General features: G+C 40.2%; 1 protein-coding gene across 3 annotated transcripts in view; it reads left to right on the forward strand.

Annotated features, from left to right (window-relative positions):
* The first annotated feature begins 59 nt into the window (after window positions 1-59).
* tmem117 (transmembrane protein 117) overlaps window positions 60-24,938 on the forward strand; it is a 51,775-nt gene continuing 26,896 nt past the window's right edge. The window contains exons 1-2 of one of the 3 annotated variants that reach the window (XM_039809046.1): window positions 60-448; window positions 2,126-2,430. In XM_039809046.1, coding sequence (XP_039664980.1) covers window positions 2,151-2,430 — 280 coding nt within the window. In that variant the 5' untranslated portion in view covers window positions 60-448; window positions 2,126-2,150. Of the gene's footprint in view, window positions 449-1,206; window positions 1,626-2,125; window positions 2,431-24,938 lie in introns of those variants that run through there. The other 2 variants (XM_039809047.1, XM_039809048.1) reach the window with 2 other exon arrangements.

Below are 24,938 nucleotides of genomic sequence, written 5' to 3' on the forward strand. Positions count from 1 at the left end.
CGTATTATTTTGAAAGATGTGAGCGGAAGTTGTATCGTTTTGTACTGGCTCTGACTTGATACTGGTGAACGTGTTGGCTACATTGCGTTGCACGGATGCTATATGCGTGCTGTGTGTGGAAAGGACTTTGGTGTGGACCCAGCTATCTCTACCGACTCTAGCGGCGGCGTCCCATCAACAGCCTAAAAAACTGCACCGTCCGGCGGGAACCGGCTGAGCTAGCCCGCCCGGCGCGTGGACAGTCCAGCACAATGGCAGAGGATTTGGGGGGTGCCTCTGTATACCAACAACAGGTCGCATGGATAATCCCTCCCCAACCCTTCCGTGTCATCTCGTGTTTTGGGATGATCAGAGCGCCGCTGTCGGCTTGATGTGGCAGGAGAGCCGTGCGGGAGCGGTGCTACTCCTCCTGCCTGTGGACTAATAAGAGGAAAACGGCGTGGAGCAGGTGCGTTCATGATGGTGATATTCCGCACATGCACATACCGAGGTTCAGGCAGGTAACGTTAGGGCTTGCCCGAATTTCGGCCGTGCCAGATGTCGCTGGCTGCATCGACATTAAAGTTGTGTAATCACATGATTCCAGTCAAGCTTGTGTTATCTCCGAGATACGTGGGGTCGGCGATGTGACATTTGGCGTCATCACTGTTGTGACCCTTTTATACGGTCCATGGTTGTGACATTAGAGAGGATGTGTGTGAATTTGCTCTTAATAGTCCATTCAGGAATTGACAGATCTGGCACGACTAGTGTGTGTTTCTTGGAGCACTTAGAGACTGTTTAATATTGGGTCAGTCCAAGTGTAATTGTTATGCTTTAGACTAGAGGACAGCCATGGGGGTTTAGAGGATGTAGGCTACCATGAGCAGGATGATGATCCTTGCTAATTCAACTGTAGTCTTCATTGCAATTCCATCATGTATAGCCCACTGCCATATGTCATTATATACTGTATATCCCAGGTTGATGAGTTTCCATGTTGGTCCTTTGGGTGTGTCCCTCTCCATGCACATTAGGGACTCTCCTGCCAGAAGGGACTGGCCTCAAACTAGGAGCATGCCCCCTGTCTCAACCACTCCTCTTAATGTTTAGAATGGGATACAGAAAGGAAAAACTAAATAAACATTTTACCAGGATGATTAAGTGATTCTACCCCTATTAGTGGAATCACTATCTTAGCACCACCCAAGGTGGCACGTACAAGACAAACGTGATGTAAGTGAAATCGAATAGCCACATGGGTGTTTCACTTTGGCAGCTCTATTTCTGAAGCGGTTACATCATCCCAAATTCCCACTGTGGATTATTTTAGGAAATCGTGTCAAAGCAGGGATCTGGTTTGGGAACTTCAGTCCAGCAGCGTCAGACCAGTCGCAGGGGGCTACAGTGAGGGAGTTCAGAGTGGAGTTCATCGGTAAATGAATGTAGATGGCTTTAAAAATAGTGAGGGGTGGACTGTCGGGAAGTTACTCAAGCGCTGCCGCTGCTTGGCAGGTGTTCCAAAGCATCAGTGTAATGCTGCCACAATTTTTTTAAGGGGAGCGCAGAGCAGACAAGCTGAGAGGATAAGCCTTTCAAAAGCCAGCACTTTACAGCTAAGCACTTCAAGATTCTACCTTATCCAGGTATGACGCTTAACACCTCAACCTGTTTTAGTGACTGATGAAGAATTTAGTCTCTAAAGCTTAAACCTCTTTTTTTTTTGTTCAGCTTCTTGTTAAATTGTGAGCTCCGTTAACACATTCACTTTTCAACAGTTTAACCTGTTTTCATTCATTCACTGTTTCTTTGCGGTGTTTGGCATCAACAGCCAGACGGATCAAGACCTTTATGTCGTGTTGTTGTGATAATCTTAGAGTTGGTGGGAAAGCCTGTCTTTGGGCTAAGAAATCTCCATGCTGGTGCATTGTTGGCACTGGTGCTGATCGGAGTTGTCCGAATGTAGCATAATCCCAATCTGTACCAAACCTCAGTTATATTCCTACCACTAATCTTAGTCGGAGAGATGTTTTCACTCTAATCTGCCCTGCTGATTTGAGTGTAATATAATCTGACTGAAAGAAGCATTCTCTCTCTCTCTCTCTCTCTCTCTCTCTCTCTCTCTCTCTCTCTCTCTGACTCCCAGGTGTGGCTGGGGGGCTGGCAGCAGGATGGAAATAGGTGCCTGTTTTCGTTACTATTTCCAGCACCCGTGGTCGCGTCTCCTCGTGGCCTACCTCGTCACCTTCTTTAACTTCCTCATCTTCGCAGAGGACCCCATCTCTCACAGTCAGACAGAGGCCCATATGATTGTGGTGGGCAACTGCTTCTCCTTCCTGTTCAACAAGTACCCAGGCCTTGGATGGAACATCCTGAAAGTAATATGCTGGATACTGGCCATTATCGCTGGCATGTTAGCCGGGAAGTTTATATTCCACCGCCAGCTCTTTGGTAAGTCATGCGCACAATAATGCAGTGGAATGTGCAGAGTAATGGCTCTACTTCGGGAGGGAACCTTCCATTTGAGTTGTTGAGTTGTTGTGGCTGTTCACCAGTGAAAAGCACCATACACTCATACTCCACTTTTTGCATAGTTATTCTCATGTCTTTACAATCAGCTCTCATCTTTGTATCTATGCTCCTGCACCCATCCCTTCACGTGAAAGTCTTTTCTGCCTTTCTTCTCACCTATCATCCGATCTGGGTCAAACTGTATTTGCAAATTGTTTCTGCTTTTATTACACTCTGGTTCAAAACTTCCAAAACCTATGATTAATTAAAATATTTAATTCAAAAAGAAAAGCAAAAAATGGGAACATGTTTGTTATTTTTGCTTAAAAATGACCTAAAAAGACGTAATCGACTAATCGTTTCAGCTCTAGGTTTAAGAAGATTAGTGAGGCTACTGCAAGGTTTAAACAATTATAGGAAACATGTACAAAGTCAATAATGTACATAAGATATTTATGTGACCTGTTGCTGCTGAATAGATGTATTACACATATCAATGCATTACACATATTTGTATGCGAAAAGCGTTTGAAACGTCTTACCGTATAGTATAATTCTTACTTTGTTTTATGGACTATTCTTCCTGCTTGTATCTGATCAGTGGTTCTTTACCTTTTTTTGGCTTGTAACCCATTATCAAGATGCATGACCTACTCAAACCCACTTTCCCGTTGTAGGCTGCATATGCAGAGTGAACAAAAAAAACAAACACAAGTTTTTTCAATCTATTGTTTATTTTAGAGAGGAGGCGTAGACATGAAACGATTTTGTGTCTAACAATAAAATAAATGTAATGATAGGCACTAATGAATATGTAGTGTTATATATATATATATATACAGTGCCCACCCCTGTTTAAGATGGGGTCATGGACTTCTAAAAATTCTCCTTTTTTTTTAAACAACATAGAACTCAAATGCAAAAAAAGAGAAAAATCCAACCTTTTATTTAAGTATATTACTTTGGTGGTAAAAAAAAAAAATCGCATTTAGAAAAAGAAAACTTGAAATCATGTGTCCCACAATTATTGGCACCCCTAACAATTCCGCTGAAAAATTTAATAGATTTTTTTTTAAATATATTTTTCTGTAGTTGCTAAAGTTGGTCAGGGTATCTAGGAACTTTTAAATAGTAATTCATGACTTCCTGTTTCCCTGGGGTATAAATATGACGTGACACAGAGTCCTAATTCTCTTACCCATTTGTCAACATGGCAAAGACAAGAGAACACACAATTCAAGTAAGGCAGATGTGTGTCGACCTTCGTAAGTCAGGCAATGGCTACAAGAAAATAGCCACTCGCCTTAACTTGCCCGTATCTACAGTCAGAGGAATCATTAAGAAGTTTAAAACAACTGGAACAGTGACAAACTAGGCTGGAAGAGGTCCCAAGTTTATCTTGCCACAATGCACAGTGAGGAGGATGGTAAGAGAAGTAAAAAAAAGTCCTAAGCTCACTGTCACAGAATTGCATCAAAGAGTGGCATCTTGGGGTCACGAAGTCTCAAAAAACACCATCAGACGCTCTCTACATGCCAACAAGCTGTTTGGGAGGCATGCAAGGAAAAAGCCTTTTCTCACTAACACTCACAAACGTAAATGTCTGGAGTTTGCTAAGCGGCACTGGGACTTCAACTGGGATTGTGTGCTTTGGTCAGATTAGACTAAGATTGAGCTTTTTGGCAACAAACACTCTCACACTGGGTCTGGCGTAAAACAAAACATGAGTATGCCGAAAAGCACCTTCACCACGTGAAGTATGGTGGAGGATCTGTGATGCTTTGGGGCTGTTTCTCTTCCAAAGGCCCTGGGAACCTTGTTAGGGTGCATGGCATTATGAATGCTTTGAACTACCAAGACATTTTAAATAAAAACCTAACGGCCTCTGCCAGAAAGCTGAAGATGGGTCGTCACTGAGTCTTTCAGCAGGATAATGATCCTAAACATGTGGCAAAATCTACACAAAAATGGTTCAGCAGTCACAAACTCAAGGTCCTCCCATGGCCATCTCAGTCCCCAGACCTCAACCCAATCGAAAACCTGTGGGGTGAGCTAAAGAGGAGAGTGCATGAGAGAGGACCCAGGACTCTGGATGATCTAGAAAGATTGTGCAAAGAAGAATGGTCAAAGATCCCTCTCTCTGTGTTCTCCAATCTTGTGACATGTTATAGAAGGAGATTAAGTGCTGTCTTGTTGGCAAAAGGGGGTTGTACAAAGTATTAACATCAGGGGTGCCAATAATTGTGGGACACATGATTTCAAGTTTTTTTTTTTCTAAATGTGTGATTTTTTTTTTTACCACCAAAGTAACGTACTTAAATAAAAGGTTGGATTTTTCTCTTTTTTTGCATTTGAGTTCTATGTTGTTTAAAAAAAAGGAGAATTTTTAGAAGTCCATGACCCCATCTTAAACAGGGGTGCCAATAATTGTGGAGGGCACTGTATAGCATCTCTCACAACCACACAATAGATATTTTCCATGGCAGACATTTTGACCTGTCACAGCAGGAAAAGCATTGGTGTAAATAACAACATTAAAAGACAACTCCACAATTTAGCATTGCACTTATGTAACATTGTCAGACTAAGGATAGAGAGTTTATAAAAAAGGGATCAAAATCAATGCAGCAGAAACTGAGACATCTTTTTTTCCTGTCAAAACCTGCCACCTACAATACCCACAATGCAAGTCAGTCACCAACAGTCGGAGACTCGGATATGTTATTCTAGTAACAGGTAGGTAATGTAAACTCTAGCCATCAGTCTAGACATCACCTGAGGTAACTCCCTCTAGAGCCAACGCAACATTTTTTCAAGATGCAGATACCTGTCCTGTAAACAGACTTTGATGTGTAAAACCAGTAGAGTGCCACTTTAATAATGCTGTTTAGGTCAGTTTCAGTGTCCCAGTATTGTGCATGCTCACACATTGGGCTGGCTTACAGGGACACTTAAATGGAACAGAGCCATCATTTATGATATTAGTTCCACCTGTGCTCTGCGTGCTGCACATCACTGCTGACTTTGTTTCATTTAATGCTGCGTTCCAGGCAACCCGTAACTCGTGTTTTCACAACCTCCTACCCGTCAAAGTGCCCTGGAATGGCAGTCAAACCCGTAACTTACTACTCGTGAACTCGTACCAGATCGTTGTACTCCCAGTCACAGTTTTTGACGTCACACACTCATAAACAACAATGTCGACCCCTGTTGATGCTATACAGACGCAGGTGATTAACAGTGAGAAATAGAAATAAATAGACATAAATAGGCAACGTAAAGTAATTCCGCACATTGTAATCAAAACATTACACATACGATTGTGTACTACTACAGGTTATGTTTATTAAATGAAGCCCAAAATATGTTGCCGACTAGAAATCGCTAGTATCAGTTAGCGCTAGCTAACGTCAACGTTAGGTAGCTGCTAGCCATAGATATGACGTTGCCTGGAATGCTACCAAGTCATGAGTCGTGACTTGAAGTTGTAATTTATGGTCTAAAAATTGTGTCTGGAACGCAGCATAAGTATCCCGGTAAGCTATGCCAGTGAGCAAGCATGCATACTAGCATACAATACCAATTTAGCTTGGATAATGTACTTTTTATTCAACATGATCACAATAAAGTGCAGCTCTACAGACTCTACAGGTGTATTGAGTGACATTTCTTTCAGATATCTTGAGGTGACAATGGCCATGCCAGTTTTTCCCTGACCAAAATGTAGCCTAACTTTGGTCATTTCATATCTCGATAACGATACATATCACAATATATGTTTTCTGGTAATTCAATAAAGAAATAGTCCATATGAAATAACCACATGGTAAAGCCTATTTCTTTTCATTTTATTATTATTCTATCGCTATAGAAACAATATAGAAAAAATATATACGATAGACATTTTTATATTGTTTTTTGCTCAGTCCTATTTTAAAGTCAGTCCTCATGTGGCTCACTTCCTCCAACTCTCATACCTTGATGCATTTCCTCTTCTTTTTCACCCTCTTGCCATCTTTCTCACCTCTTCTCTTACAATCCGAACCTTTTTCTCTCATCTCAAAGCTTGACTTTTTCTATTTCACTCTCCTCTCACAAGGCTGTGACTCCTATCTCATCAGCCTCTCATTTGTTTAAACTGTGCAGCCCTTCGCAGTGCTTCCTATTCAACTCACACATTTAATTTCCCAGTCACTTTACAACTCACTTAGGCCCGGATATTATGGCCACCCTGGCTTATCTTTTTGGGATGAACCGTTAATGACTATAATTGGAGGGCCCAGAGGGAGTGAGAGAGGGTGGGGGGTAGTACTCTGACTACTTTCGTGATCATCTTCTCTGAGTATAAATAGAAAGCCAAGAGTGCATGATGACATGATACTTCCTGCAAATACAGAATCCTCTCTAAGAGGGGGAATTGAAAATGGCTTTGATGACTGTGGATCTGATAATACCAGCTTTTCTGTCTTCTTAAGTTGCAATCTTTTCATTGAATGTAGTGTTTCCTTACTTATAAATTATCTAAGTTCCTTTGAGTTAGGACCCCACATGGGGTTACTTGATGCTGTATACATACAGGGTCCTTGGGGAAGACTGATATAGATAAATTAATTTGGTACTATTAATAAAAATTGGGCAAAGAATACAATATATCATTCTCTCATTATACACAATTTGGAGCTTTCCCATACAAAATAATGTAACATTGAAATTCTCAAAACCTACATTGTTAGCGCCATAAGAATTTGGGTTCCCTAAAAGTGGGGACACCAGCCAGACAAGGCTGAGAAACACTTAATATATGATGTCAGTAAATACACATTCTTAGGGTTGGTTTACCCACCTTACATTAGAAAATCTCACTTAACTACAATGTTATCTATCCATGCAGATAGTTTTGGTTTGATATTTTGGGAAATAAGCTTTCTTGCTGAGAGTTATATGAGAAGATTGATACTACTCTCTCTGTTAAATATAAAGCTAGAATCAGGATATGGTTAGCTTAGCATAGCATAAAGATTGGAAGCAGGGGGGGGGAGAAGAAAGCCTCGCTACTGCCCTCTGCCTACCAGCACCTCTTAAATTTTGCAGTGGGTTTCACCTAGATGTATGACATTTGGTATATGTATGTATGTATCATGATTCATGTCCATACTTGTATAAAAGCCTCTTGGAGCCATACCCTAAACAGGAAGTCAGCCATTTAAAAAAAAAAAAAAAAAAAAAAAAAAAAACTTGAACGTACTCCTACAGATTTAACACGATTGACTTTAAAATTGGTCCGTACAATCTAAAGACCTTTGCGAAGCTAAATTGGCAAGGCGTCAAATTTTCATGTAACGCCGCGAAACAGGAAGTGGTTTGTATCTGCACACGAGGGCTCGTTCATCGCTGCTTGCAGCTTTAATAACACATCGTATCTTGTTTCTTGTTTTTTTTTATCTGTACCTAAACAGAAATGTAAACATGACAAAGTTTGATGTTAAGGGAGTTAGGTGCGGTGACTTTGTCGAGTTACCGCTGGTTACCTGGCAACCCTTTAGTGACGTCAGGAGGACTAACCAAAGTCTCTGCTACTCTAGATAATCCACTGAGAATGTTGTGAACAATTTTCATAGGGGCTATTTCTTCAGTAGAAAGTAATTCAGATGAAAAGTTTTCATAGTGATTTATGTGGATGATCCAAAGTAACTGGGACACTGTTTCTGGTAAGACAAATGAATGTGCAGAAAACTCTGACACCAATAATTCAAAAAACACCAAAAATAAAACCACAGCTAGCTGCATGACACATTACCAGTAGAGCTTTGTGAGTAATGTTTTTTTTGTAATATAGGTGAACTGACCCTTTTAAATCTTTTTTTTTTAATCTGTATTTGTGTGCATAATTTAAATGTCATGTAGCAAGAACAGAACACTTTTTTCAGTCAATACTGTGCAAGATGGAGAACCTTTATGTATTGCTCCACCAGCATTTTCTCATTTGCTTGACTTATAATGGTAATGGTGCTTCATCACATGTTCTCAGTGAGATTTTACACTAAGGCTCAGTGTATCTGGATCAAGGTCTATACACTTATATTGGCTTGAGGGTACAGAGGACAGAAGAGTGCAGCTCATCCTGCGGCCAGGTACGGCTAATGCGCTTCAACAAGCCTCCAAACAGATGGTTTGTGTTTCTGTGTGTGGGTGTTTGGGAGTGTGAAGAGAGTGGTGATGTTTTGTGTGTGTGCATGTGTGAATTTGTGTGATTGTATACATGTGAGTGAACAGGTCCGTGTGTGTGCGTGTGTTTGTAGGACAGATGAATTGAATCCGTGGTAGAGAGGGAAAGAGATTGTTGAGAGTTGGAGAGGCGAGATGTGTCCTGCACAACATTTCAGTAAAGCAGTTATGTAATCACAACCCAGGTGAGGCATAAGAGCTGTGCTATAGCACCAGGCCCAAGGCAAAGTCTATTATCTGTTATAGATCTGTCACACAGGCCCACATGGCCCACCTACTGCACATCATGATGTCTCTACTTAAAGGAGAATTCCTGCCACTTATTACGATAATTTTGATCGCTATAAATATGTGAGTACAGTGGATAGAAAAAGAAAAAAAACAAGCCGAATCGGTGCGTTCGACACAGAGCTGCAAGCTCGCCCTGCTAGCTACTGTGTGTTCAGCCAGGCTTCTCTAATAATCATCACGCAGCAGTTCCGTGTGTATTTGTAGCTCATCCATTTTGTGTGTGATCGATCTGGTGTTGGTGAGTAGGAGGCTTGGCAGTGACATAGTAGTTACATAGTCACTGATATGGTCATAACCACTACAGTGCTCAATTACCTATTTTTGAGGGGGAATAAACTTCAAGTTTTCCTCGTGAAGGCATGACCTGTCCTCTGGAGGACATAGCCAGAACAGCAGCCTTCGGTGGATTGTTGTGGGGAGCGGGAGGCGACAAAGGCGGGGAGAAAGCAGAAGCTAGGATGCCGGTCGTGCCTGCTAGCCCGGCTAAGGGAACTACCACACAGATCGCCACTGCCAAGCCTCCTACTCACCAACACCAGATCGATCACACACAAAATGGATGAGCTACAAATACACACAGAACTGGCTGAACACACGGCAGCTAGCAGCTAGCAGCTAGGAGCTAGCAGGGCGAGCTAGCTACCGGCAGGATAGAGACAGGGTAGGTGAATGTAAACAATGTCTGAGTTGAAAATGCATCTTGTTGTCACGTAAGGGCCCTGTTCATGTTGCACAGACATTTTAATTGCATTTTGTGTCTGTTAAGGGGCACAAAGGCACTCTAAAACTTGCCCCGACAACTGCCGTTTTAGCTAAGTGGAAGCTCGTAGATGTAGCTGCAGCAACTCTGTGTTGACCGCACCGATTCAGCTCGTTTTTTTTTTCTATCGACTGTACTCTCATATTTATAGAGATCAAGGTTAATGTAAAAATTGGCCGGAATTCTCCTTTAAGCCCTGCAGGTTTCTGTCCACTATCTCTTCTACACTCTAATATGTAGGCATGCAGTGGGAACACTAATGAATAGAAACACGGTCCATGCAAAGGTTTCAGTACTGAAAAAAGCACTTTGGAATCATAATCTGTGACTGTTGAAAATGTGTGCTGCTGTCACTTTTTTAAGAATTTTTTTTTTTTCTGTTGCCATTTTACAAATATGATACCTCACATTACTGGAGTCATATTCACGCTCATTCTGTTTGCAGCTCTGCTAACCTTCAAATCAATTTGTCCCAAACCTGGAAACAGACATTGTTTTTGAAAGCTGACACATCGCCTGCATCATATATCATTTATCATGGCCTAGAAAACATTCAGCAGTGAATACACCACCTCCTCCCTCTAGCAATTTAGTGTTTTCTTTTTTCCTCGTATTTGGCACAATATATTATTTACCCCCTCAGAAACCCACACAAATCCAGTTGTCGCATAACAGTTTCTTCTCAATCCTTTCAGTTATGTTTTTCAGTCATGTTGCTATTTAGAGTAGGCAGAGGTGCAAATTATTGTTCGACAAAGAATAGCTTGTGACAGATTATGTGGTTTAAGATTACAATTGAGGTAAGGAACAACCTTTACTGTTTCATTCAGCCACTCAAGGCTATGTTTGCTCTCTAATGGAGTTAGCGGGAGCCAAGACTTCTGGTCATTCAGAGGAAGACTGGCTGTCATTACGCATTTGTATTCAATCTTAGGTCATAGGGTTTGTGAGCTGTCTCTATTTCGTTTTTTGTTTGTTTGCGTTTAGCCATAGAGTCACCTTTTTATATTTTAAGACCGGTACTCCTTTGGGCCAAACATTGTCAAGGGCTTTTCTGTAATTTGCAGCGATATTTCACTTAAAAAGGATTATTAAGAAAAATGTAATTCACTGTTACTTTTAGTGGAAGGGCAGTTACATGGGAATCCCCTAAAAAGGCCCTTTTTGTTTTACGCAGATGGCATACGAATGTAAAAGTTCTTTGGCTTCTCATAAAATAAAGAATAGTAGAACCATTAGGCTTAAATCAACAGTCTGAGGGCTAGATTTATCAAGCCGTTTGCGCCTGTTTCCAGGCGCTAATTGGTCGCAAAGACGGACGTAACCGATGCGGGCTATTTACAAACAGGGCGCACTTGGGTAAAATCGCAGATTGTCTGCCACATGAGCAAGAAGAGACAAGTTGCGCTTTCAATATGCGTTCGTGGGAGGGTCGTGGGGAAAGTGGGAGTTCCACCCAAAAAGGTGGGAGGATAAGCGCAAAGTGCACCTAATTATATATTCCGTGGTATTTACAAAGACTGTCAGTAAGAGCGCGCCTCTATTCTGCGGGGGAAATTCTCCGCCTCTTAAAAGCAGGTCTAAACCAGCCGCAGTCGAGTTTCCTAATAGACCTTTATGCCGCTGGTGAAATGGCAACAGTAATTTGAGCAGGACGAAGACATAGGCGAGGCTGAAAGTATTTTTAACAGAAGAATCACACTTTGTCAGTGAACACAACATCATTTAGCGTTACAGATCAAGCAGCCATGCAATGTTAGTTACTGGAAGAAATCAAAGATGAAATTGAATCTCCCACTCAGCGTTCACATCCCATTCCACCAGTTGTTAAACTCCTCGCTACATTATTGGCATCAGGATCATTTCAAACAGTCATAGCATCAGCAGTGGGAATATCGCAGTCTGCACTCAGCCATATCATAGCACCAGTACCGCTTTGCTACAGCGCAATTTACGGTATAGTGGGCGGAGAAAGACGCTGATTGCCTGATGGGTGTCAGGGTTGATAAATACTACGCAAAATGTGGAAGCATAGCGTGCGCTATTACCGAACTCGCATAAACGGACGCAGCGCAAACTGCGCTAGTGTTAGTAAATCTAGCCCTAAGAGTCTAAAAGTGAGGCTGTAAAACAAGTAAATACTTCAAAACACAAGCGCTCTCTCACACACACACACACACACACACACACACACACACACACACACACACACACACACACACAAAAGATCAGACAGACTCAAAGAATAAAAAATAGAGGTGGATTATGAGACAAATTTAGAAAAAGTCATTGATTTAAATTGGCAGAATACGTGAGCTTAGAATTATAAGGTTCTATCTCCGTTTAGGGTAGTTCTGAGATATTGAGCATCAAAGTTTTTTTACATTCCAGCTGGCAAAACTGTTATGTAGTATAATCTACTATTAATAACTAACTAACAAAATATTTTTTTTACAAAAATAACACCACACAGGCATTAATAAACACCTAATGGATCAGATTATGTCAAAAACTCAATTTCAACCAAAAGTGGAGATAGAACCTTATAATTATAAGCTCACGAGATGTCACTGTTCCATAGTCTAGGGGAAGTGACAGAAAAAGGATGATTAAACCTTGACTGACAACATCCATGAGAACAACAAAATAACTAACAGGTCAAATGATGTGGAGACAGAAGATATGAAATCAATTGACTTTCAAGACATTCAAAGCTATATCTAACATACTTATTTGTGTTCTTGTAGAGAGTTAGATTAGAAGATCGATACCACCATATGTTGAAAGTGGTATCGATCTGCTTATCTAACTCTTGGCAAGAAAATGAATGTGTGTGTCCCCCAATATGTTAAACTATTCCTTTAAAAACAAACACTGGATTGTTGGAATTATGAAGCATGAAATCTTTGGGGTTTTTGCCTGTAATTTTTATCTTTGTCATCTTGTGATGAAAGAAACATGTCTTTTACAACTGAATTGATCAATCACGTTGTCAAAATAAAACAGATGAAGTGTTAAACTACATACTATTTATAAAAACTGCCTCATACATAACTGTTTGTCTTTCTGCATGATGCGGCACCATATCACCACAGCACTAAGGCTCCATGGGCCTACCCTCGCAGTAAATGACAATCTTACTGCCCATCTCCATAATTGGAAAAGTGAAACTGCTTCTCATTTCTTTCTCAGGCTGTCTCAGCCCTTAGATTAGCATAATAAATTCACCTATCTCTCTCTAAGGCCTTGCCCCTTCTAAAAGGTAAATTAAAAGGTAATTTTAAGTCACATGGAGCGCCTCCATCTTATTACATACGCTTACATTCAATCAAACGCTGACCACTCGTGTGTGTGTGTGTGTGTGTGTGTGTGTGTGTGTGTGTGTGTGTGTGTGTGTGTGTGTGTGTGTGTGTGTGTGTGTGTGTGTGTGTGTGTGTGTGTGTGTGTGTGTGTGTGTCATTGGTTGCTCTGTTGGAGTGTCTCTTGTCCCCTTTCCCTGATCTTGATGAGTGTAGCCTGCAGGTTGCCATCTGGGTTCTGTCATATGTTGTTACTGTACCACGCAAAGGCTGAGATGGCCTCTGTGCAGCAATGTGTGGCTGCGGGTCATTTCTATGTGTGTTGAGTGTGGAGGAGTGGATCGGTGGGTGGCAGGATAGTGAATGTGTGCGTGTGTGTGTGTGTGTGTGTATGTGTCACTGCAGGGTATATGTGTGTGTTGCTGATGAGAGTGAATTTATGTTTCTGCGTCTATTCATACTAGTGATGAAACAATTCGTCATAATTCATTATCAGGGAATTATTCAACAAGGATTATGATAATAGTTAAATCGTTTAAGCCATTTATCAAGCAAAAATGTGCTATTACAGCTTCTCTGTTTCTGTTTTATATCATTGCAAATTGAATATGTTCTGGTTTAGGAGGCAAAAACCTAGGAAACTGTGAGCTACGTTTTAAGCTATTTTCTGACATTTTATGGACTAAACTGCCAATTGATCAATTTGGAGTTGTGGTAACAAGTTTCAAAAGAGGGCAAAAGCAAAAACCACCTCTCCGTTATGTCATTACATCACTAATAAATGTTGAAGATTTGTAATCTACCTTTAAAAAAATGTAAACTGACTGATAAATATGTACTATATGAGTATACATCATAACAAGGGTTAAAAGACTAACATTTTAATCCATATTTTAACAATTTCACACAAACATAATTTACACGTTTCCAATACATAGGCCTACTACAAGTTTGCTGAGGGCTGAAACTGTAATTATTTTAATTATTAATTATTATAAGTATATAAATGATCAGAAAAGCGTGAAAAATGCCCATCACAATTTGCCAGAAGCCCCTTGTGATGTCTTCAAATTGCTAGTTAATTCTGCCCGGATAGCTCAGTTGGTGGAGCAGGCGCCCATATATAGAGGTTTACTCCTTGACGCAGCGGGCCCGGGTTCGGCTCCGACCTGCAGCCTGAAAATGCCCCAAAAATTATCTTAAAAAAATAAATAAAAAATTGCTAGTTAAGTCCAACCAAAATCCAAAAGATATTCAATTTCCGAAAATATAAACTGAGAAAAGCAGCAAATCCTCACATTTGAGAAGCTGTAACCAGAGATGTTTTTGGCATTTTTCCTTTTTATCTTTTTGTTTAACAGTAGTTGCAGATTTTTTTGTGGATCGACTTATCCTTCAATTGGCTAATTGTTGCTGTACTAAATTGAGGTATATTTTAGATTCTGCAAGAAATCCAAAAATAGCAACGTGACCCTGGGCTGATCTACGTATATGGCTGATCGTCAGTTATCGGCATAATTATCAGCCTCATGACTATCCAGCCTTTAGCAACCTTGTGGTGCCCTGTAGAGCTGCATGTTTTACACTCTCCTTCAGTAGCAGGCCAGTCTCAGTTCGAGGCTCAGAAACTGTCCCCTTCCTCTGTAAATAATGCATGATTGCTCTGATGTCAGATCACTGCTGTGTCCCTGCAGCCTAAATTTATACTTCTGTCTTACTTTGTGTAGCTGCTGTCTCTTGGTTGATGTCTTTGATGCATTTCAGTGTCTGGGAATCCAACAACAGCATGGGTCTATTTTCAGTGAAAAAGCTCTGTTAGACCAACTGTACCTGCTCAGCACCAAACAGCAGAAACAACTTTTTAGCAGCTAAAAACACACATTTTTCCCAAGGATTTGGTGGAGACCAAAAGAGATCTTAGGTAACAATGAATATTGGACTTAAATGCACAACATGTCCAGAGGCAGGACTCCAAATGAATGTTATTGTTGCTCCTTTTCGGCTAGATGAGCATATAGGCAAATGTTTGCTAACACGTTCACTATATCAACTTTAAAAGATGAAAATATGTCATTGTGTTTACGGCATGTTGCGCTGCCCTCAAGGGGCCACAATCTTAACTAATGTTGAAGTGCAGTTTGGTTCTTATCTTGTGTAGTTTAACACAAATCATTACTAAGGCCCGGGACACATTAACCCGATTATCGGCCGTGGGACAGTCTGGCGAGGTCAGTGACTCAAATCTGTTCGGTGTGTCCCGTGCCGTCGTCCGTCTGGGGGGCTGTCGGCGTTCATTTTGGCCGACCTGACATGTTCGGTCGGCGGCAGGGAAATCGGGACTCACCCGGAAATGACGAGCGCAATGAGGTGACTACAGTCTCTCAAAATCTGATGAAAATCTTTTAAACTGACCTTTGTTGAGCTGAAATGAAGACAGATTCAGCAACTGCATGGCCTATTTCTCGCTTAAAATGTTTTCAGAAACACGTTTCAGTGAACTATTTTAGTACAATATGAGATCGTATTCTGAACGGCCGCCATGACAGTCTGGCTATCAATATCCGGAGAAAACAAACCCATGTGACGTGTTCGTCCAATCAGCTGCTGGTTTTCATTTCTTGGGCAACATTACAGATTAGCGCTGCCTGCTGTTATAGAGATGTATTACGTCTCGTCTCCTCTCGTCTTTTTGGTGTGTTCTGTGGCAGTTTTTTGGACCTCGGGGACGCGACTGATCATATCGACAGGGTTTTCTGTCAACGGTCGGCCGTCGGCTATATGTGTCTCGGCCTTAAGAGATACTGGTACAGTATAAAACACAAAGGTGTTTGCACAGCAGACAGGGAGACAAAGAGACAGAACAATAATGACGAGAGCTACCAAACAAAGGAAACCAGCCAAAAGGAAATTGCTTATTTACCTGAAATGTATGACTCCTTTGGTCCGGAGCCAAGCTATGAATAACACAATGAACTCATCTAACAGGCCTCTTACAGGAACAGGTACAGTGGTACAGTGGCCCAGTAGCCAGCGCTCCGTGTCTCGGCTGTACTTGCTGCAGTCTCCCTGTGGAGGGAGTTCTGTTGTCACTTCCCAGCACTGATTTATTATCCAGACACTTAGTTACAGAGGAGGTCAGCTCTGGGGACGCTGGTGGCCTGTAGTCATGGCTATTCCCACACCACCCTGTGATGCTGCGGCCCAGCAAATGTGTGATGAATGTGGATGCTACATGCTAAGTTCCAGGCGTTGCTGATGCTCTCTGCCTGTGCTGGGTTTGTGTTTGAGGGAGATGTTCATTAGGATCCCTAAGGAGGGTGTTGTTGTGATGCTTCAAATCAAAACAGGATACAGTAGAGCTGCATACTTAAACTTAACCTATAGATGCAAGTACACGCTCAAAAAAAAAAAAAAAAAAAAGAATAAAGAGTGGAGCTGCCCTTGACTTGAATACAAAGAGCATCGATTGAGATGGAAAGACTGTGCTATCAATAGTCCAAGAATCAATATGGATATCACTTACTGTTTGACCAAACATGAGCCATGTTTTGGTTTTTCAAGGCCTGGTGTTGACTTCTTTCATTGTTAATTTTGATCACATTTGCCATGTGCGTTTTCCACTCCAATGCACTACAGTCAAAATATTTGAACAGGAGGTGTTGGTGGGTGTTTTTGCAGAGATTTTTTGATAAGACTGTAACAGGAGTTAATCCCACCTCCACTGCAAATAAATAAGAGGGGGATATATTCATTCACCTGTGCTTTCCTGTTATGATACAGGTGCAGTAAGTCAGACCTAAGCTGCACATACTACTGTAAACAGATGTGTGACAAATTAAAGGGAGAAATTACGTGTTTGGTCTTTTTGCCATGTATGAAGCATCTGCATTTGTTATTTTATGGCACCCATTTATTCAGGTTTTCCCTTCAATTTATTACCTGTCTGTAATGTGATTGAGCAAATCAGTATACCTATCAATACTTTTTAGAACACAAATTATACTTGTGTGTAGAGCTGAACTGATTAGTGGATTTATCCGTCAACAGAAAATGACAATCTGCTAATCATTTTATTCATTCATTCTTTCCTCTCTTTTATATCTTCGTAGATTTAATTATTTTGGTTTTGGACTGTTAGCCGGATTAAACAAGCAATAGCAATATGTCAACTTGTTCTGAAATTATGAAGGACATTTGTTACAGTTTTCTTTACATCATATTGACAAAACCATTAGTCAAGAAAATAATCAGCAGAATTATTGATAATATAGTCGTTAGTTGCAACCTTACTTGTGTTAATGTCTTTTGACATCTTTTGTCTTTCTATCAATCAGACTACCATATGTACTGATTTTACGAGGTACAGCTGTAAAGCACAAATGAGGATGAGACCACTGCTGATTTATATTGCTGCCATGATAGGTGTACCATTAACATTTGTCACTGATGCATGTGTAACAGTGATACAGCCAAGGTAACTAGCCAAAAAAGTCATGCATTGGATCCACTCAGTCACCCAATTACCCCAACCCTCCTGTTGGCTCTGCAGCACAGCCTCCTGTATTGGTCTCTTTTCAAGGCCAGCAGCTTCCTCTGGAACTGCTCACTAGCCACAATATACAGCACTGGGTCCAGGCAGCTGCTTAAACTGCACATGGCCTCAAAGAACTCATAGGAGGCATAGAGGACGTTGGTGTTAGATGGTGTGACCTGGTTATTGATCCTCATGAACACCAGGGTGATGATCATAACGTGGTACGGCACAAAGGCAACCGCAAAAACGAGTATGGCAGCAGTGATGAGCCGCAGAGGCTTCCCTCCTGCCCGCTGGGCTCCTCTGTGCCTTCCACCCCTCGGGAGACGCCTCAAAACACGAACTGTCTTTATGTAAAAACCCAGCATCACGCTGAATGGTAGCATGAAGCATATTATTGTTCTGATAATGGTGATTGTCTTGACATAGATAAAAGGGCCCTGGATGTGGTCCATGCACACAGTGACGTTTTCTGGTCGCTGCATAGCAAAAGTTACAAACAAGTCAGGAATGGAAGTCAGTACCAACACGACCCATGTGCAGACTGAGCAAAGCTTGGCTTTACCCACATCCCACCAGCGGAGAGAGCTGATTGGGTGCACCGTCCCAACGTAGCGATCGAAACTGATAAGCGTGAGGAAGAGGATGCTGCCATAAATGTTGATGTTGAAGGAGATCTTCTTGAACTGGCAGAAGATCTGTATGTCTTTGAGGTGCGGCCTCTGCAAGGTAAAGTAGAGGGTGAAGGGGAAGGTGAGGATCCAGGCTGAGTCACACAAGGCCAGGTTAAACAAGAAATGATTGCTGGTGCTTGAGGTTTTCCTGAAGCAGGAGTAGTTGATTAGAGCTGCTATGTTTCCCAGGATCCCCACAGGAAGGGCAAAAGAGTAGAGAACCAGCAGGACGTAGCAGTACCACTGGCCGTTCTCAAACTGGCTGCAGAATACTCTTGACTGGTTCAGGAACTCCAAAAGCACCTCTGGGATTTAAGGACAGGAGGTAGAGTCATTTTGCAACTTCATTATTTTTAGTAATTGAATATGTTTTAAGTAGTAAAAGAGTAGTCCAGCATTTTAGTATTGCACTCCCATAAAGTTGGAGGGTTTGCGAGAAACCGATTGTAAGAAGTACTTCCATATTTATTTCTGCACCTCCAGTGCCAATCTTCCATACTACTACACAAAGCAATGTGCCCTGTATGTAGCGAGGTGGAAGGTAAGAGTGTAAAGGTCGGGTGGTGGATGAGCAGTACTTTTGACCTTTATGCAGGAGACTGGAGTTTGCATTCAGTCATAGACCTGCAATTAATGTTTTTTGTTTGTTATTAAACCATAACCACAAGATTGCCTGACTTATAGCAAGTGTTCCTAGTTGTCTAACTTTAACCATACCTTAACTGTAGTTTATTTCTCATATCAATCTTTTACTAACCTTAACCACCATCGTTCCAATGTGCAGATATTGCAGAAGGTGAGGATTTCAATAACATTGGCATTGGACTTAATAAAAAAAAACAACAACATTGATTAAACATAATCAGAAGTTCTTATTTGGCGATGTCTTCGAAAAAGAATAGTCAAAATCAAGTTTATAGAGTTATATTGCATTTCAGTTTTTAGTATATGAACACTGATTCCTACACTTCCCATAATGCAGCTTGATTGTATCTTTTGTTACACACTCAATGACAAGTTAATTCCCATGTCTTTCAGACACAAGCTTTCCGGTAAATGTCGCTTTGAATAATTCTTTTGTCAAAGCTACTACAGAGCCACAGAAGACATTTTCTGTTTTTTTAGACTGCGTAGTACTCGCTGTGACTAGTATATTGACCTTGACATGTAAAAAATAGGTGGGAGTGCCCATTTAATACCTCATAAATCCAGTCAAACAAGACTGACAAAGTGTTGATATTATTTCTTTTAGTTGGCTTGAACTGTCCAACAGGGATAGTTTAAAGCATAGAACAAAACAGTCTTGAGGCGCGACCAGTCATTAAATGGTTTGTTGATTTTCCTGTGAGAGGATTAGTGTCCAAGATTTATGCTAAACTGACTCATTATCATCTACTTTCTGGTATTTAAAATCTCCAAAACACTGGTTTTATTTTTCAGGATTGAATAACGGATTCCGAGTATTTATAAAAGGATAAGCCCCTTCCAGAATAATGTAGAATATAGTTTGTTTTATTGACTCTGACAGTAAGCCCTGTTCTTAGAGAGTACTTTTAAGTAAGATGTGTTCACCCACTCTCTCCCAGGGCCCTTTTTATATTTACAGTAGCTGTCTCCATAGTCTCTGAGCGTCACCAGCATGTGTCCAGGAAGCGAATGCTTGACTGTCTGCTGCGAACAATGCAAACTGGGGACTGTTGATCTATTGCCTTCAATATGTCAGCCTCTGTTTGTACTTCATCACAGATAATACATTCATTTTGTTCAGGTGAGCAGATCTTAACAAATAACTTTTAGTACAGATCAACCTAGATCATGTCTCCCTGTCAGTACCCACTGATAGACAGAAAAGGCAAAGTTTTTATATCCTATTTTGTGATTATTTAGTTTAATATGTCTTATTTAAGTATTCATGATTTTTTATCATACAGCTTCACCGCAATAATAATTTTAGAAAGTATAAGGATGCTATGTAATGTAGACAGTATGGATATATAGTCCTGTGACAAGTTTATTAGTTCGTTATCGTATCATAAATTATTTAAAAGTTTAATACATTTTATCTAGAATATTGTAAGTGTTCAGATGGTACTTACCTCCTTTAGCCGTGTCAGACTTGTTGCTGTTGAAGAGCGGTATCATGATGAATGGAGACGTTGATCACATCTCAGTCGCCTTCACTCCTCCTGCTGTGTGCTTCTCATCTGTCAGGAGCAGTGGTGCACCCCCTCCCCCCCCCCCTGAGGAGTGGTTCTTTAGTGTGTGTGTGTGTGTGTGTGTGTGTGTGTGTGTGTGTGTGTGTGTGTGTGTGTGTGTGTGTGTGTGTGTGTGTGTGTGTGTGTGTGTGTGTGTGTGTGTGTGTGTGTGTGTGTGTGATACAGGAAACAAAGGACTGAACAAAACTACTGTTAAAACACCTGAGATACATTCAATAATTGCTTGTCTGTGTGTCCCAGTGCATGTGTTTAGCTGATAGTCATACTGTTAAGTTTGTGGTTGTGGCTCCAGGGCGTCTGTATGTCCTGTGAGTGGATTACTCCTATAAATCTGGTGACTTTATCACTTGAGCACTTCCCAGAATTATTGCTTGTGATCTTATTTTCAGACGGGTAACCATAATGTCAGCAGTTTGTCTCAGACAATCAAGGGATTTAATCTGGACTGAGTGGGAAAGAAATGACTGTAAATTAAAACACAGTCTCAGTTGCCAGTTTATTAGGTACACCTAGCTAAAACTAATGTAGACTAATACAACAGTCCTGCAATAAATCCAGCATGTCCTCATACCTAAACGACATAAAAGGTCTGAATAAATCTTCCCTTCATGAAGTTTATAATGTTCTGTCAGTATGATGCAATACAGTTCAACAGCACTAGAACCGGCATTCTCCAAAATATTCATACAGTTGAACACCTTTCTAAAACAGTTACCACAAACACTAAAACATTATCACCTTCATGAAGGATTTATTGCAGAACTGTTGTATTAGACTACATTATTTTTAGGTGTACCTACCTTGGAACTGAGTGTATAAAAGGCACTGAAGCCCCAGTTTCTTCGATTGAAAAGCATGTATCACAGGATATGTAACAAAGCAGGTATCTTGGCAGGCTGCTTAGCCTAAACTATTGAGCCTAATGCATTGGTACTCTTCTGCCAGGCTGCCGCTGCAATGTATCCTCACCAAACGGTTGGTTGTTTCTGTTCAGCTCAGTGCGGCCATTAGTTTTACTAGAAATGGGCTGTTGATGAAAAATAGGCTACAAATGCTAATAATCAGGAACAACTTGCACTAAATTAGAGCTGCAAAGATTAATCGATTAGTTGTCAACTCTTAAATTAATCGCCAACTATTTTGATAGTCGGTTTGAGTATTTTTTTAAAATGAATTAAAAATTATTTGATTCCAGCGTCTTTAAATATGAATAATTTCTAGTTTCTTCTCTCCTCTGTGACAGTAAACGGAATATCTTTGAGTTGTGGACAAAAGAAGGCATTTGAGGATGTCATCTTGGGCTTTCTTTTTCACCATTTTATGACATTTTAAACAAACAACTAATCGAATAATCGAGAAAATAATCAAAAGATTAATCGACTATATATGACATTTGAGAAACAATACATAGAGGCGTTTTACGATCTGACAACCCTATCAGGACGACATTTTTTGTCTGTGCCTTTCAAGACTGTTATAAATCAATGTCAAAAAATGTATCTGTTTTATGATAAATAATAAATAAATAATCGTTATTTGCATCCCTACACTAAATTCAGACACAGATGTGGCATTTACATGACACAAGAGGACACAGTTAGAGGTCCCCTTAAATGGTGTAATGCTTTATTTCCAAAGACTAGGGTTGTATTGGACACCACCCAGCAAAACTAGGACACAGTTTGTTGACCGTAAAGACACTGGTACTCCTCTGTATGTTGCACATCTGTATACCTACCAGTCAGCTCTAGTGTGTGTGTCTCTGTTTATCACCACTAGATGGGGACACAGCTACATGATTTTAATTTGGAAACAACTTAGAGGTGGATATGATCTCATCCTTAAGACAGCACTATAAATAGCATTAGAAGAATAATACTGTGAATACTGTAAATTAGCATTTAAACTGTAATTGCATTCTTTTGATTGATACAGCAGCTTGGTGAGTGGGTGTGTTTGCAGTGTGGGTGAGTGAAAGTAGGAAAGATCAAAAAGTGTGTCCCTCTGTTTTAGTTTTGTGTGTGCCTGTGTTGGTGTGGCTGCCTTGTCCGCGTGTGTTGTTGTTGTTGCCCGGGCTGAGCCTCGCAGAAGGCAGTGCTCATGAATCACACCTTATCGGGAGCTGCAGTGACTCAAACGACTTGGCTGAATAGTCTTGAATCACCCCTAGTTACATCCTGCCCATATAGGAGGCGGCCGTGCTCGCTGACGCGGCGTGCTACTTTAAAAGTCAGATCTGCCGATTCACACTGCGCTTCTACATCTAAGCCTGGGCTCATTGGTACTGGAGGCAATTAAGTTCACCCATGCAAGTCAATTCAATTATGCATCTGTGATGAGCCCTGAAATACCACAGAGCAAGACGTATGGTGTAGCCTCACACTAGGCCACTTTGCTTTTGATTCAACAAAAAAAAGAAAGAAAAAGAAATGTAAAGTTGACTCTTGTTATTAAGGGAATAGTAAAGTTTAAATTCTCTTCTGTAAAGCTCCTAAATAAACAACTGAAGTTTAAACAAACATTGCAGATGTGTTGTTTACTAAGTAATATATTTGGACATACAACAGGAGGTTCATTTATTATAACTGCACTTTAACAAAAAAAACCCTCTTCCCTCCTTTTTTTTTTCATTTTTTTTTTTTTTTAAACAAAAAAAAAAAAAAAAAAAAAATATAAAAAAAAAGGAGAGAGAAGAGAGATAATAAAAAAAAAAAAAAATATTTTTTTTTTTGTTCATTTATTATCTGGACAGTGTGTGTGCCAAAACACGATGATTCTCAGAGGAGCCTGTAAATCAGAGTGTAAGGTGGAAAAAAAAAAAAATAGTGGAAAAAAAAAAAAAAAAAAAAAAAAAAAGAACATTACAAAAATAAAAAAAAAAAAAAAAAAAAAAAAAAAAAAAAAAAAAAAAAAAAAAAAAAAAAAAAAAAAAAAAAAAAAAAAAAAAAAAAAAAAAAAAAATATAAATAATTTATAATAAAAATGAAATTAATGTGACTTGAATGTCGTTCAAGTCAGAGGACAGAGGACAGAGGAGACGTTTTGCTCTGGTGGAGTTGCTAAAACTACAAAAAGTTTTTTTTTTTTTTTCCTCAGAATCAATCTTTGGCAGAGTACAGATACCGACTTGTAGAGGGCTGGGTTAAAAAATAAATTTTCCGATTTGAAACGATTTTCATTTAAATGATCCGATATCGATTCATAAAATCTCAAAATCGATCTTTTAACGATAAGAGACCCGCTGGAGCCCTGGCAACCTCGGTCGACATTACTGTCTTTAAGACGCTCCGTTTTAAGATAGTGTGGAGATATTTGTATTATATGAAACTAGAAGGGAAGGGGGCAAAATAACGCTCCAAAGTTAGGCTGAATTTTGGCAAGGGAAAAACTAGCACAGGCATTAATTTAAAGGGGCACTTACACATCATGATCAATTTCTTCGTCATGGGGAGTTCTACGCCTGTTAAAAGTGTTGTATAATGTCTTCTGTGCCTCTGGAGGGAGCTTTGTCAAGTCTGAGAAAATAACCCAGATTATGTCATAATGATGTCATCAATGTGTGGAGACTAAAAACTTTGAATAGAAAAATGTTCCAACGAAACAAACTGGAGCAGGAAGTTTGAAAGACATGAGCATTTACGCAGGGAGAGTCAAACAGGAGACTCTCGACAGACTGCCTGCAAGGCAGCTGACTGGGATAGCGGAGGTAGTGCTACCGCTAGCACGCTCATCTGCTAACATGTATGCTGTCGGCTGACCACTATGGGCTGTGGTGTAAATTTGACAATGTTGTTTTATAATTTTGAATTTGAAAAAAGGGTACAGTAGACATGATTGATTTTTGAAAATGACGTTTGTTTACTAATTACAATGACATTACGATGTGTCCTGTTTATTGTTTAATATTTCCCTGACTGTCTGAATAGAGCCGTAGAGCAGTAAGTCTTTAGTTGGGCGACGTACCCAAGAATTTGTGGAAAATTCTGTAATGGTATTTCTGTAAGACATGGAAACAATTTTAATGGATCCTTCAATGTGGTTTTAAAAATGTGATTAAGTTTAGTTTGCATTATAATTCATAATGTACATCATAAATACAATGTCATATTTTGGAAGAAGGTTAGCTAATTATCCTTCTTCTTTCATGAACATAGTTTTTTTTTTATTTCTGCATTGTTCAAAACACAAATGTAATATCAGTTGAAGAATAAAGCATGTAACAGGTTGATTAAATTAAGCTTTAGTGTGTTTTGTTGTTAATGTGTTTTTGCTGTTGATAACAGTTGCGCACTATTTTTCACTGGTACTTTTCTTTTACAGTACAAGTAGATACTAGCAAGGCTACCAAAAACTAGCCTATACCAGTCACGTTATCCTCACTTTGCAGGTCGTAGCAGTTTTTCAAGATTCTCCCAGGGTCAAATTAAAAAGATGCTGTTGGTTGCATTA

Source organism: Perca fluviatilis, chromosome 8, assembly GCF_010015445.1.
Source record: "Perca fluviatilis chromosome 8, GENO_Pfluv_1.0, whole genome shotgun sequence".
In the NCBI taxonomy this organism is placed as follows: Eukaryota; Metazoa; Chordata; class Actinopteri; order Perciformes; family Percidae; genus Perca; species Perca fluviatilis.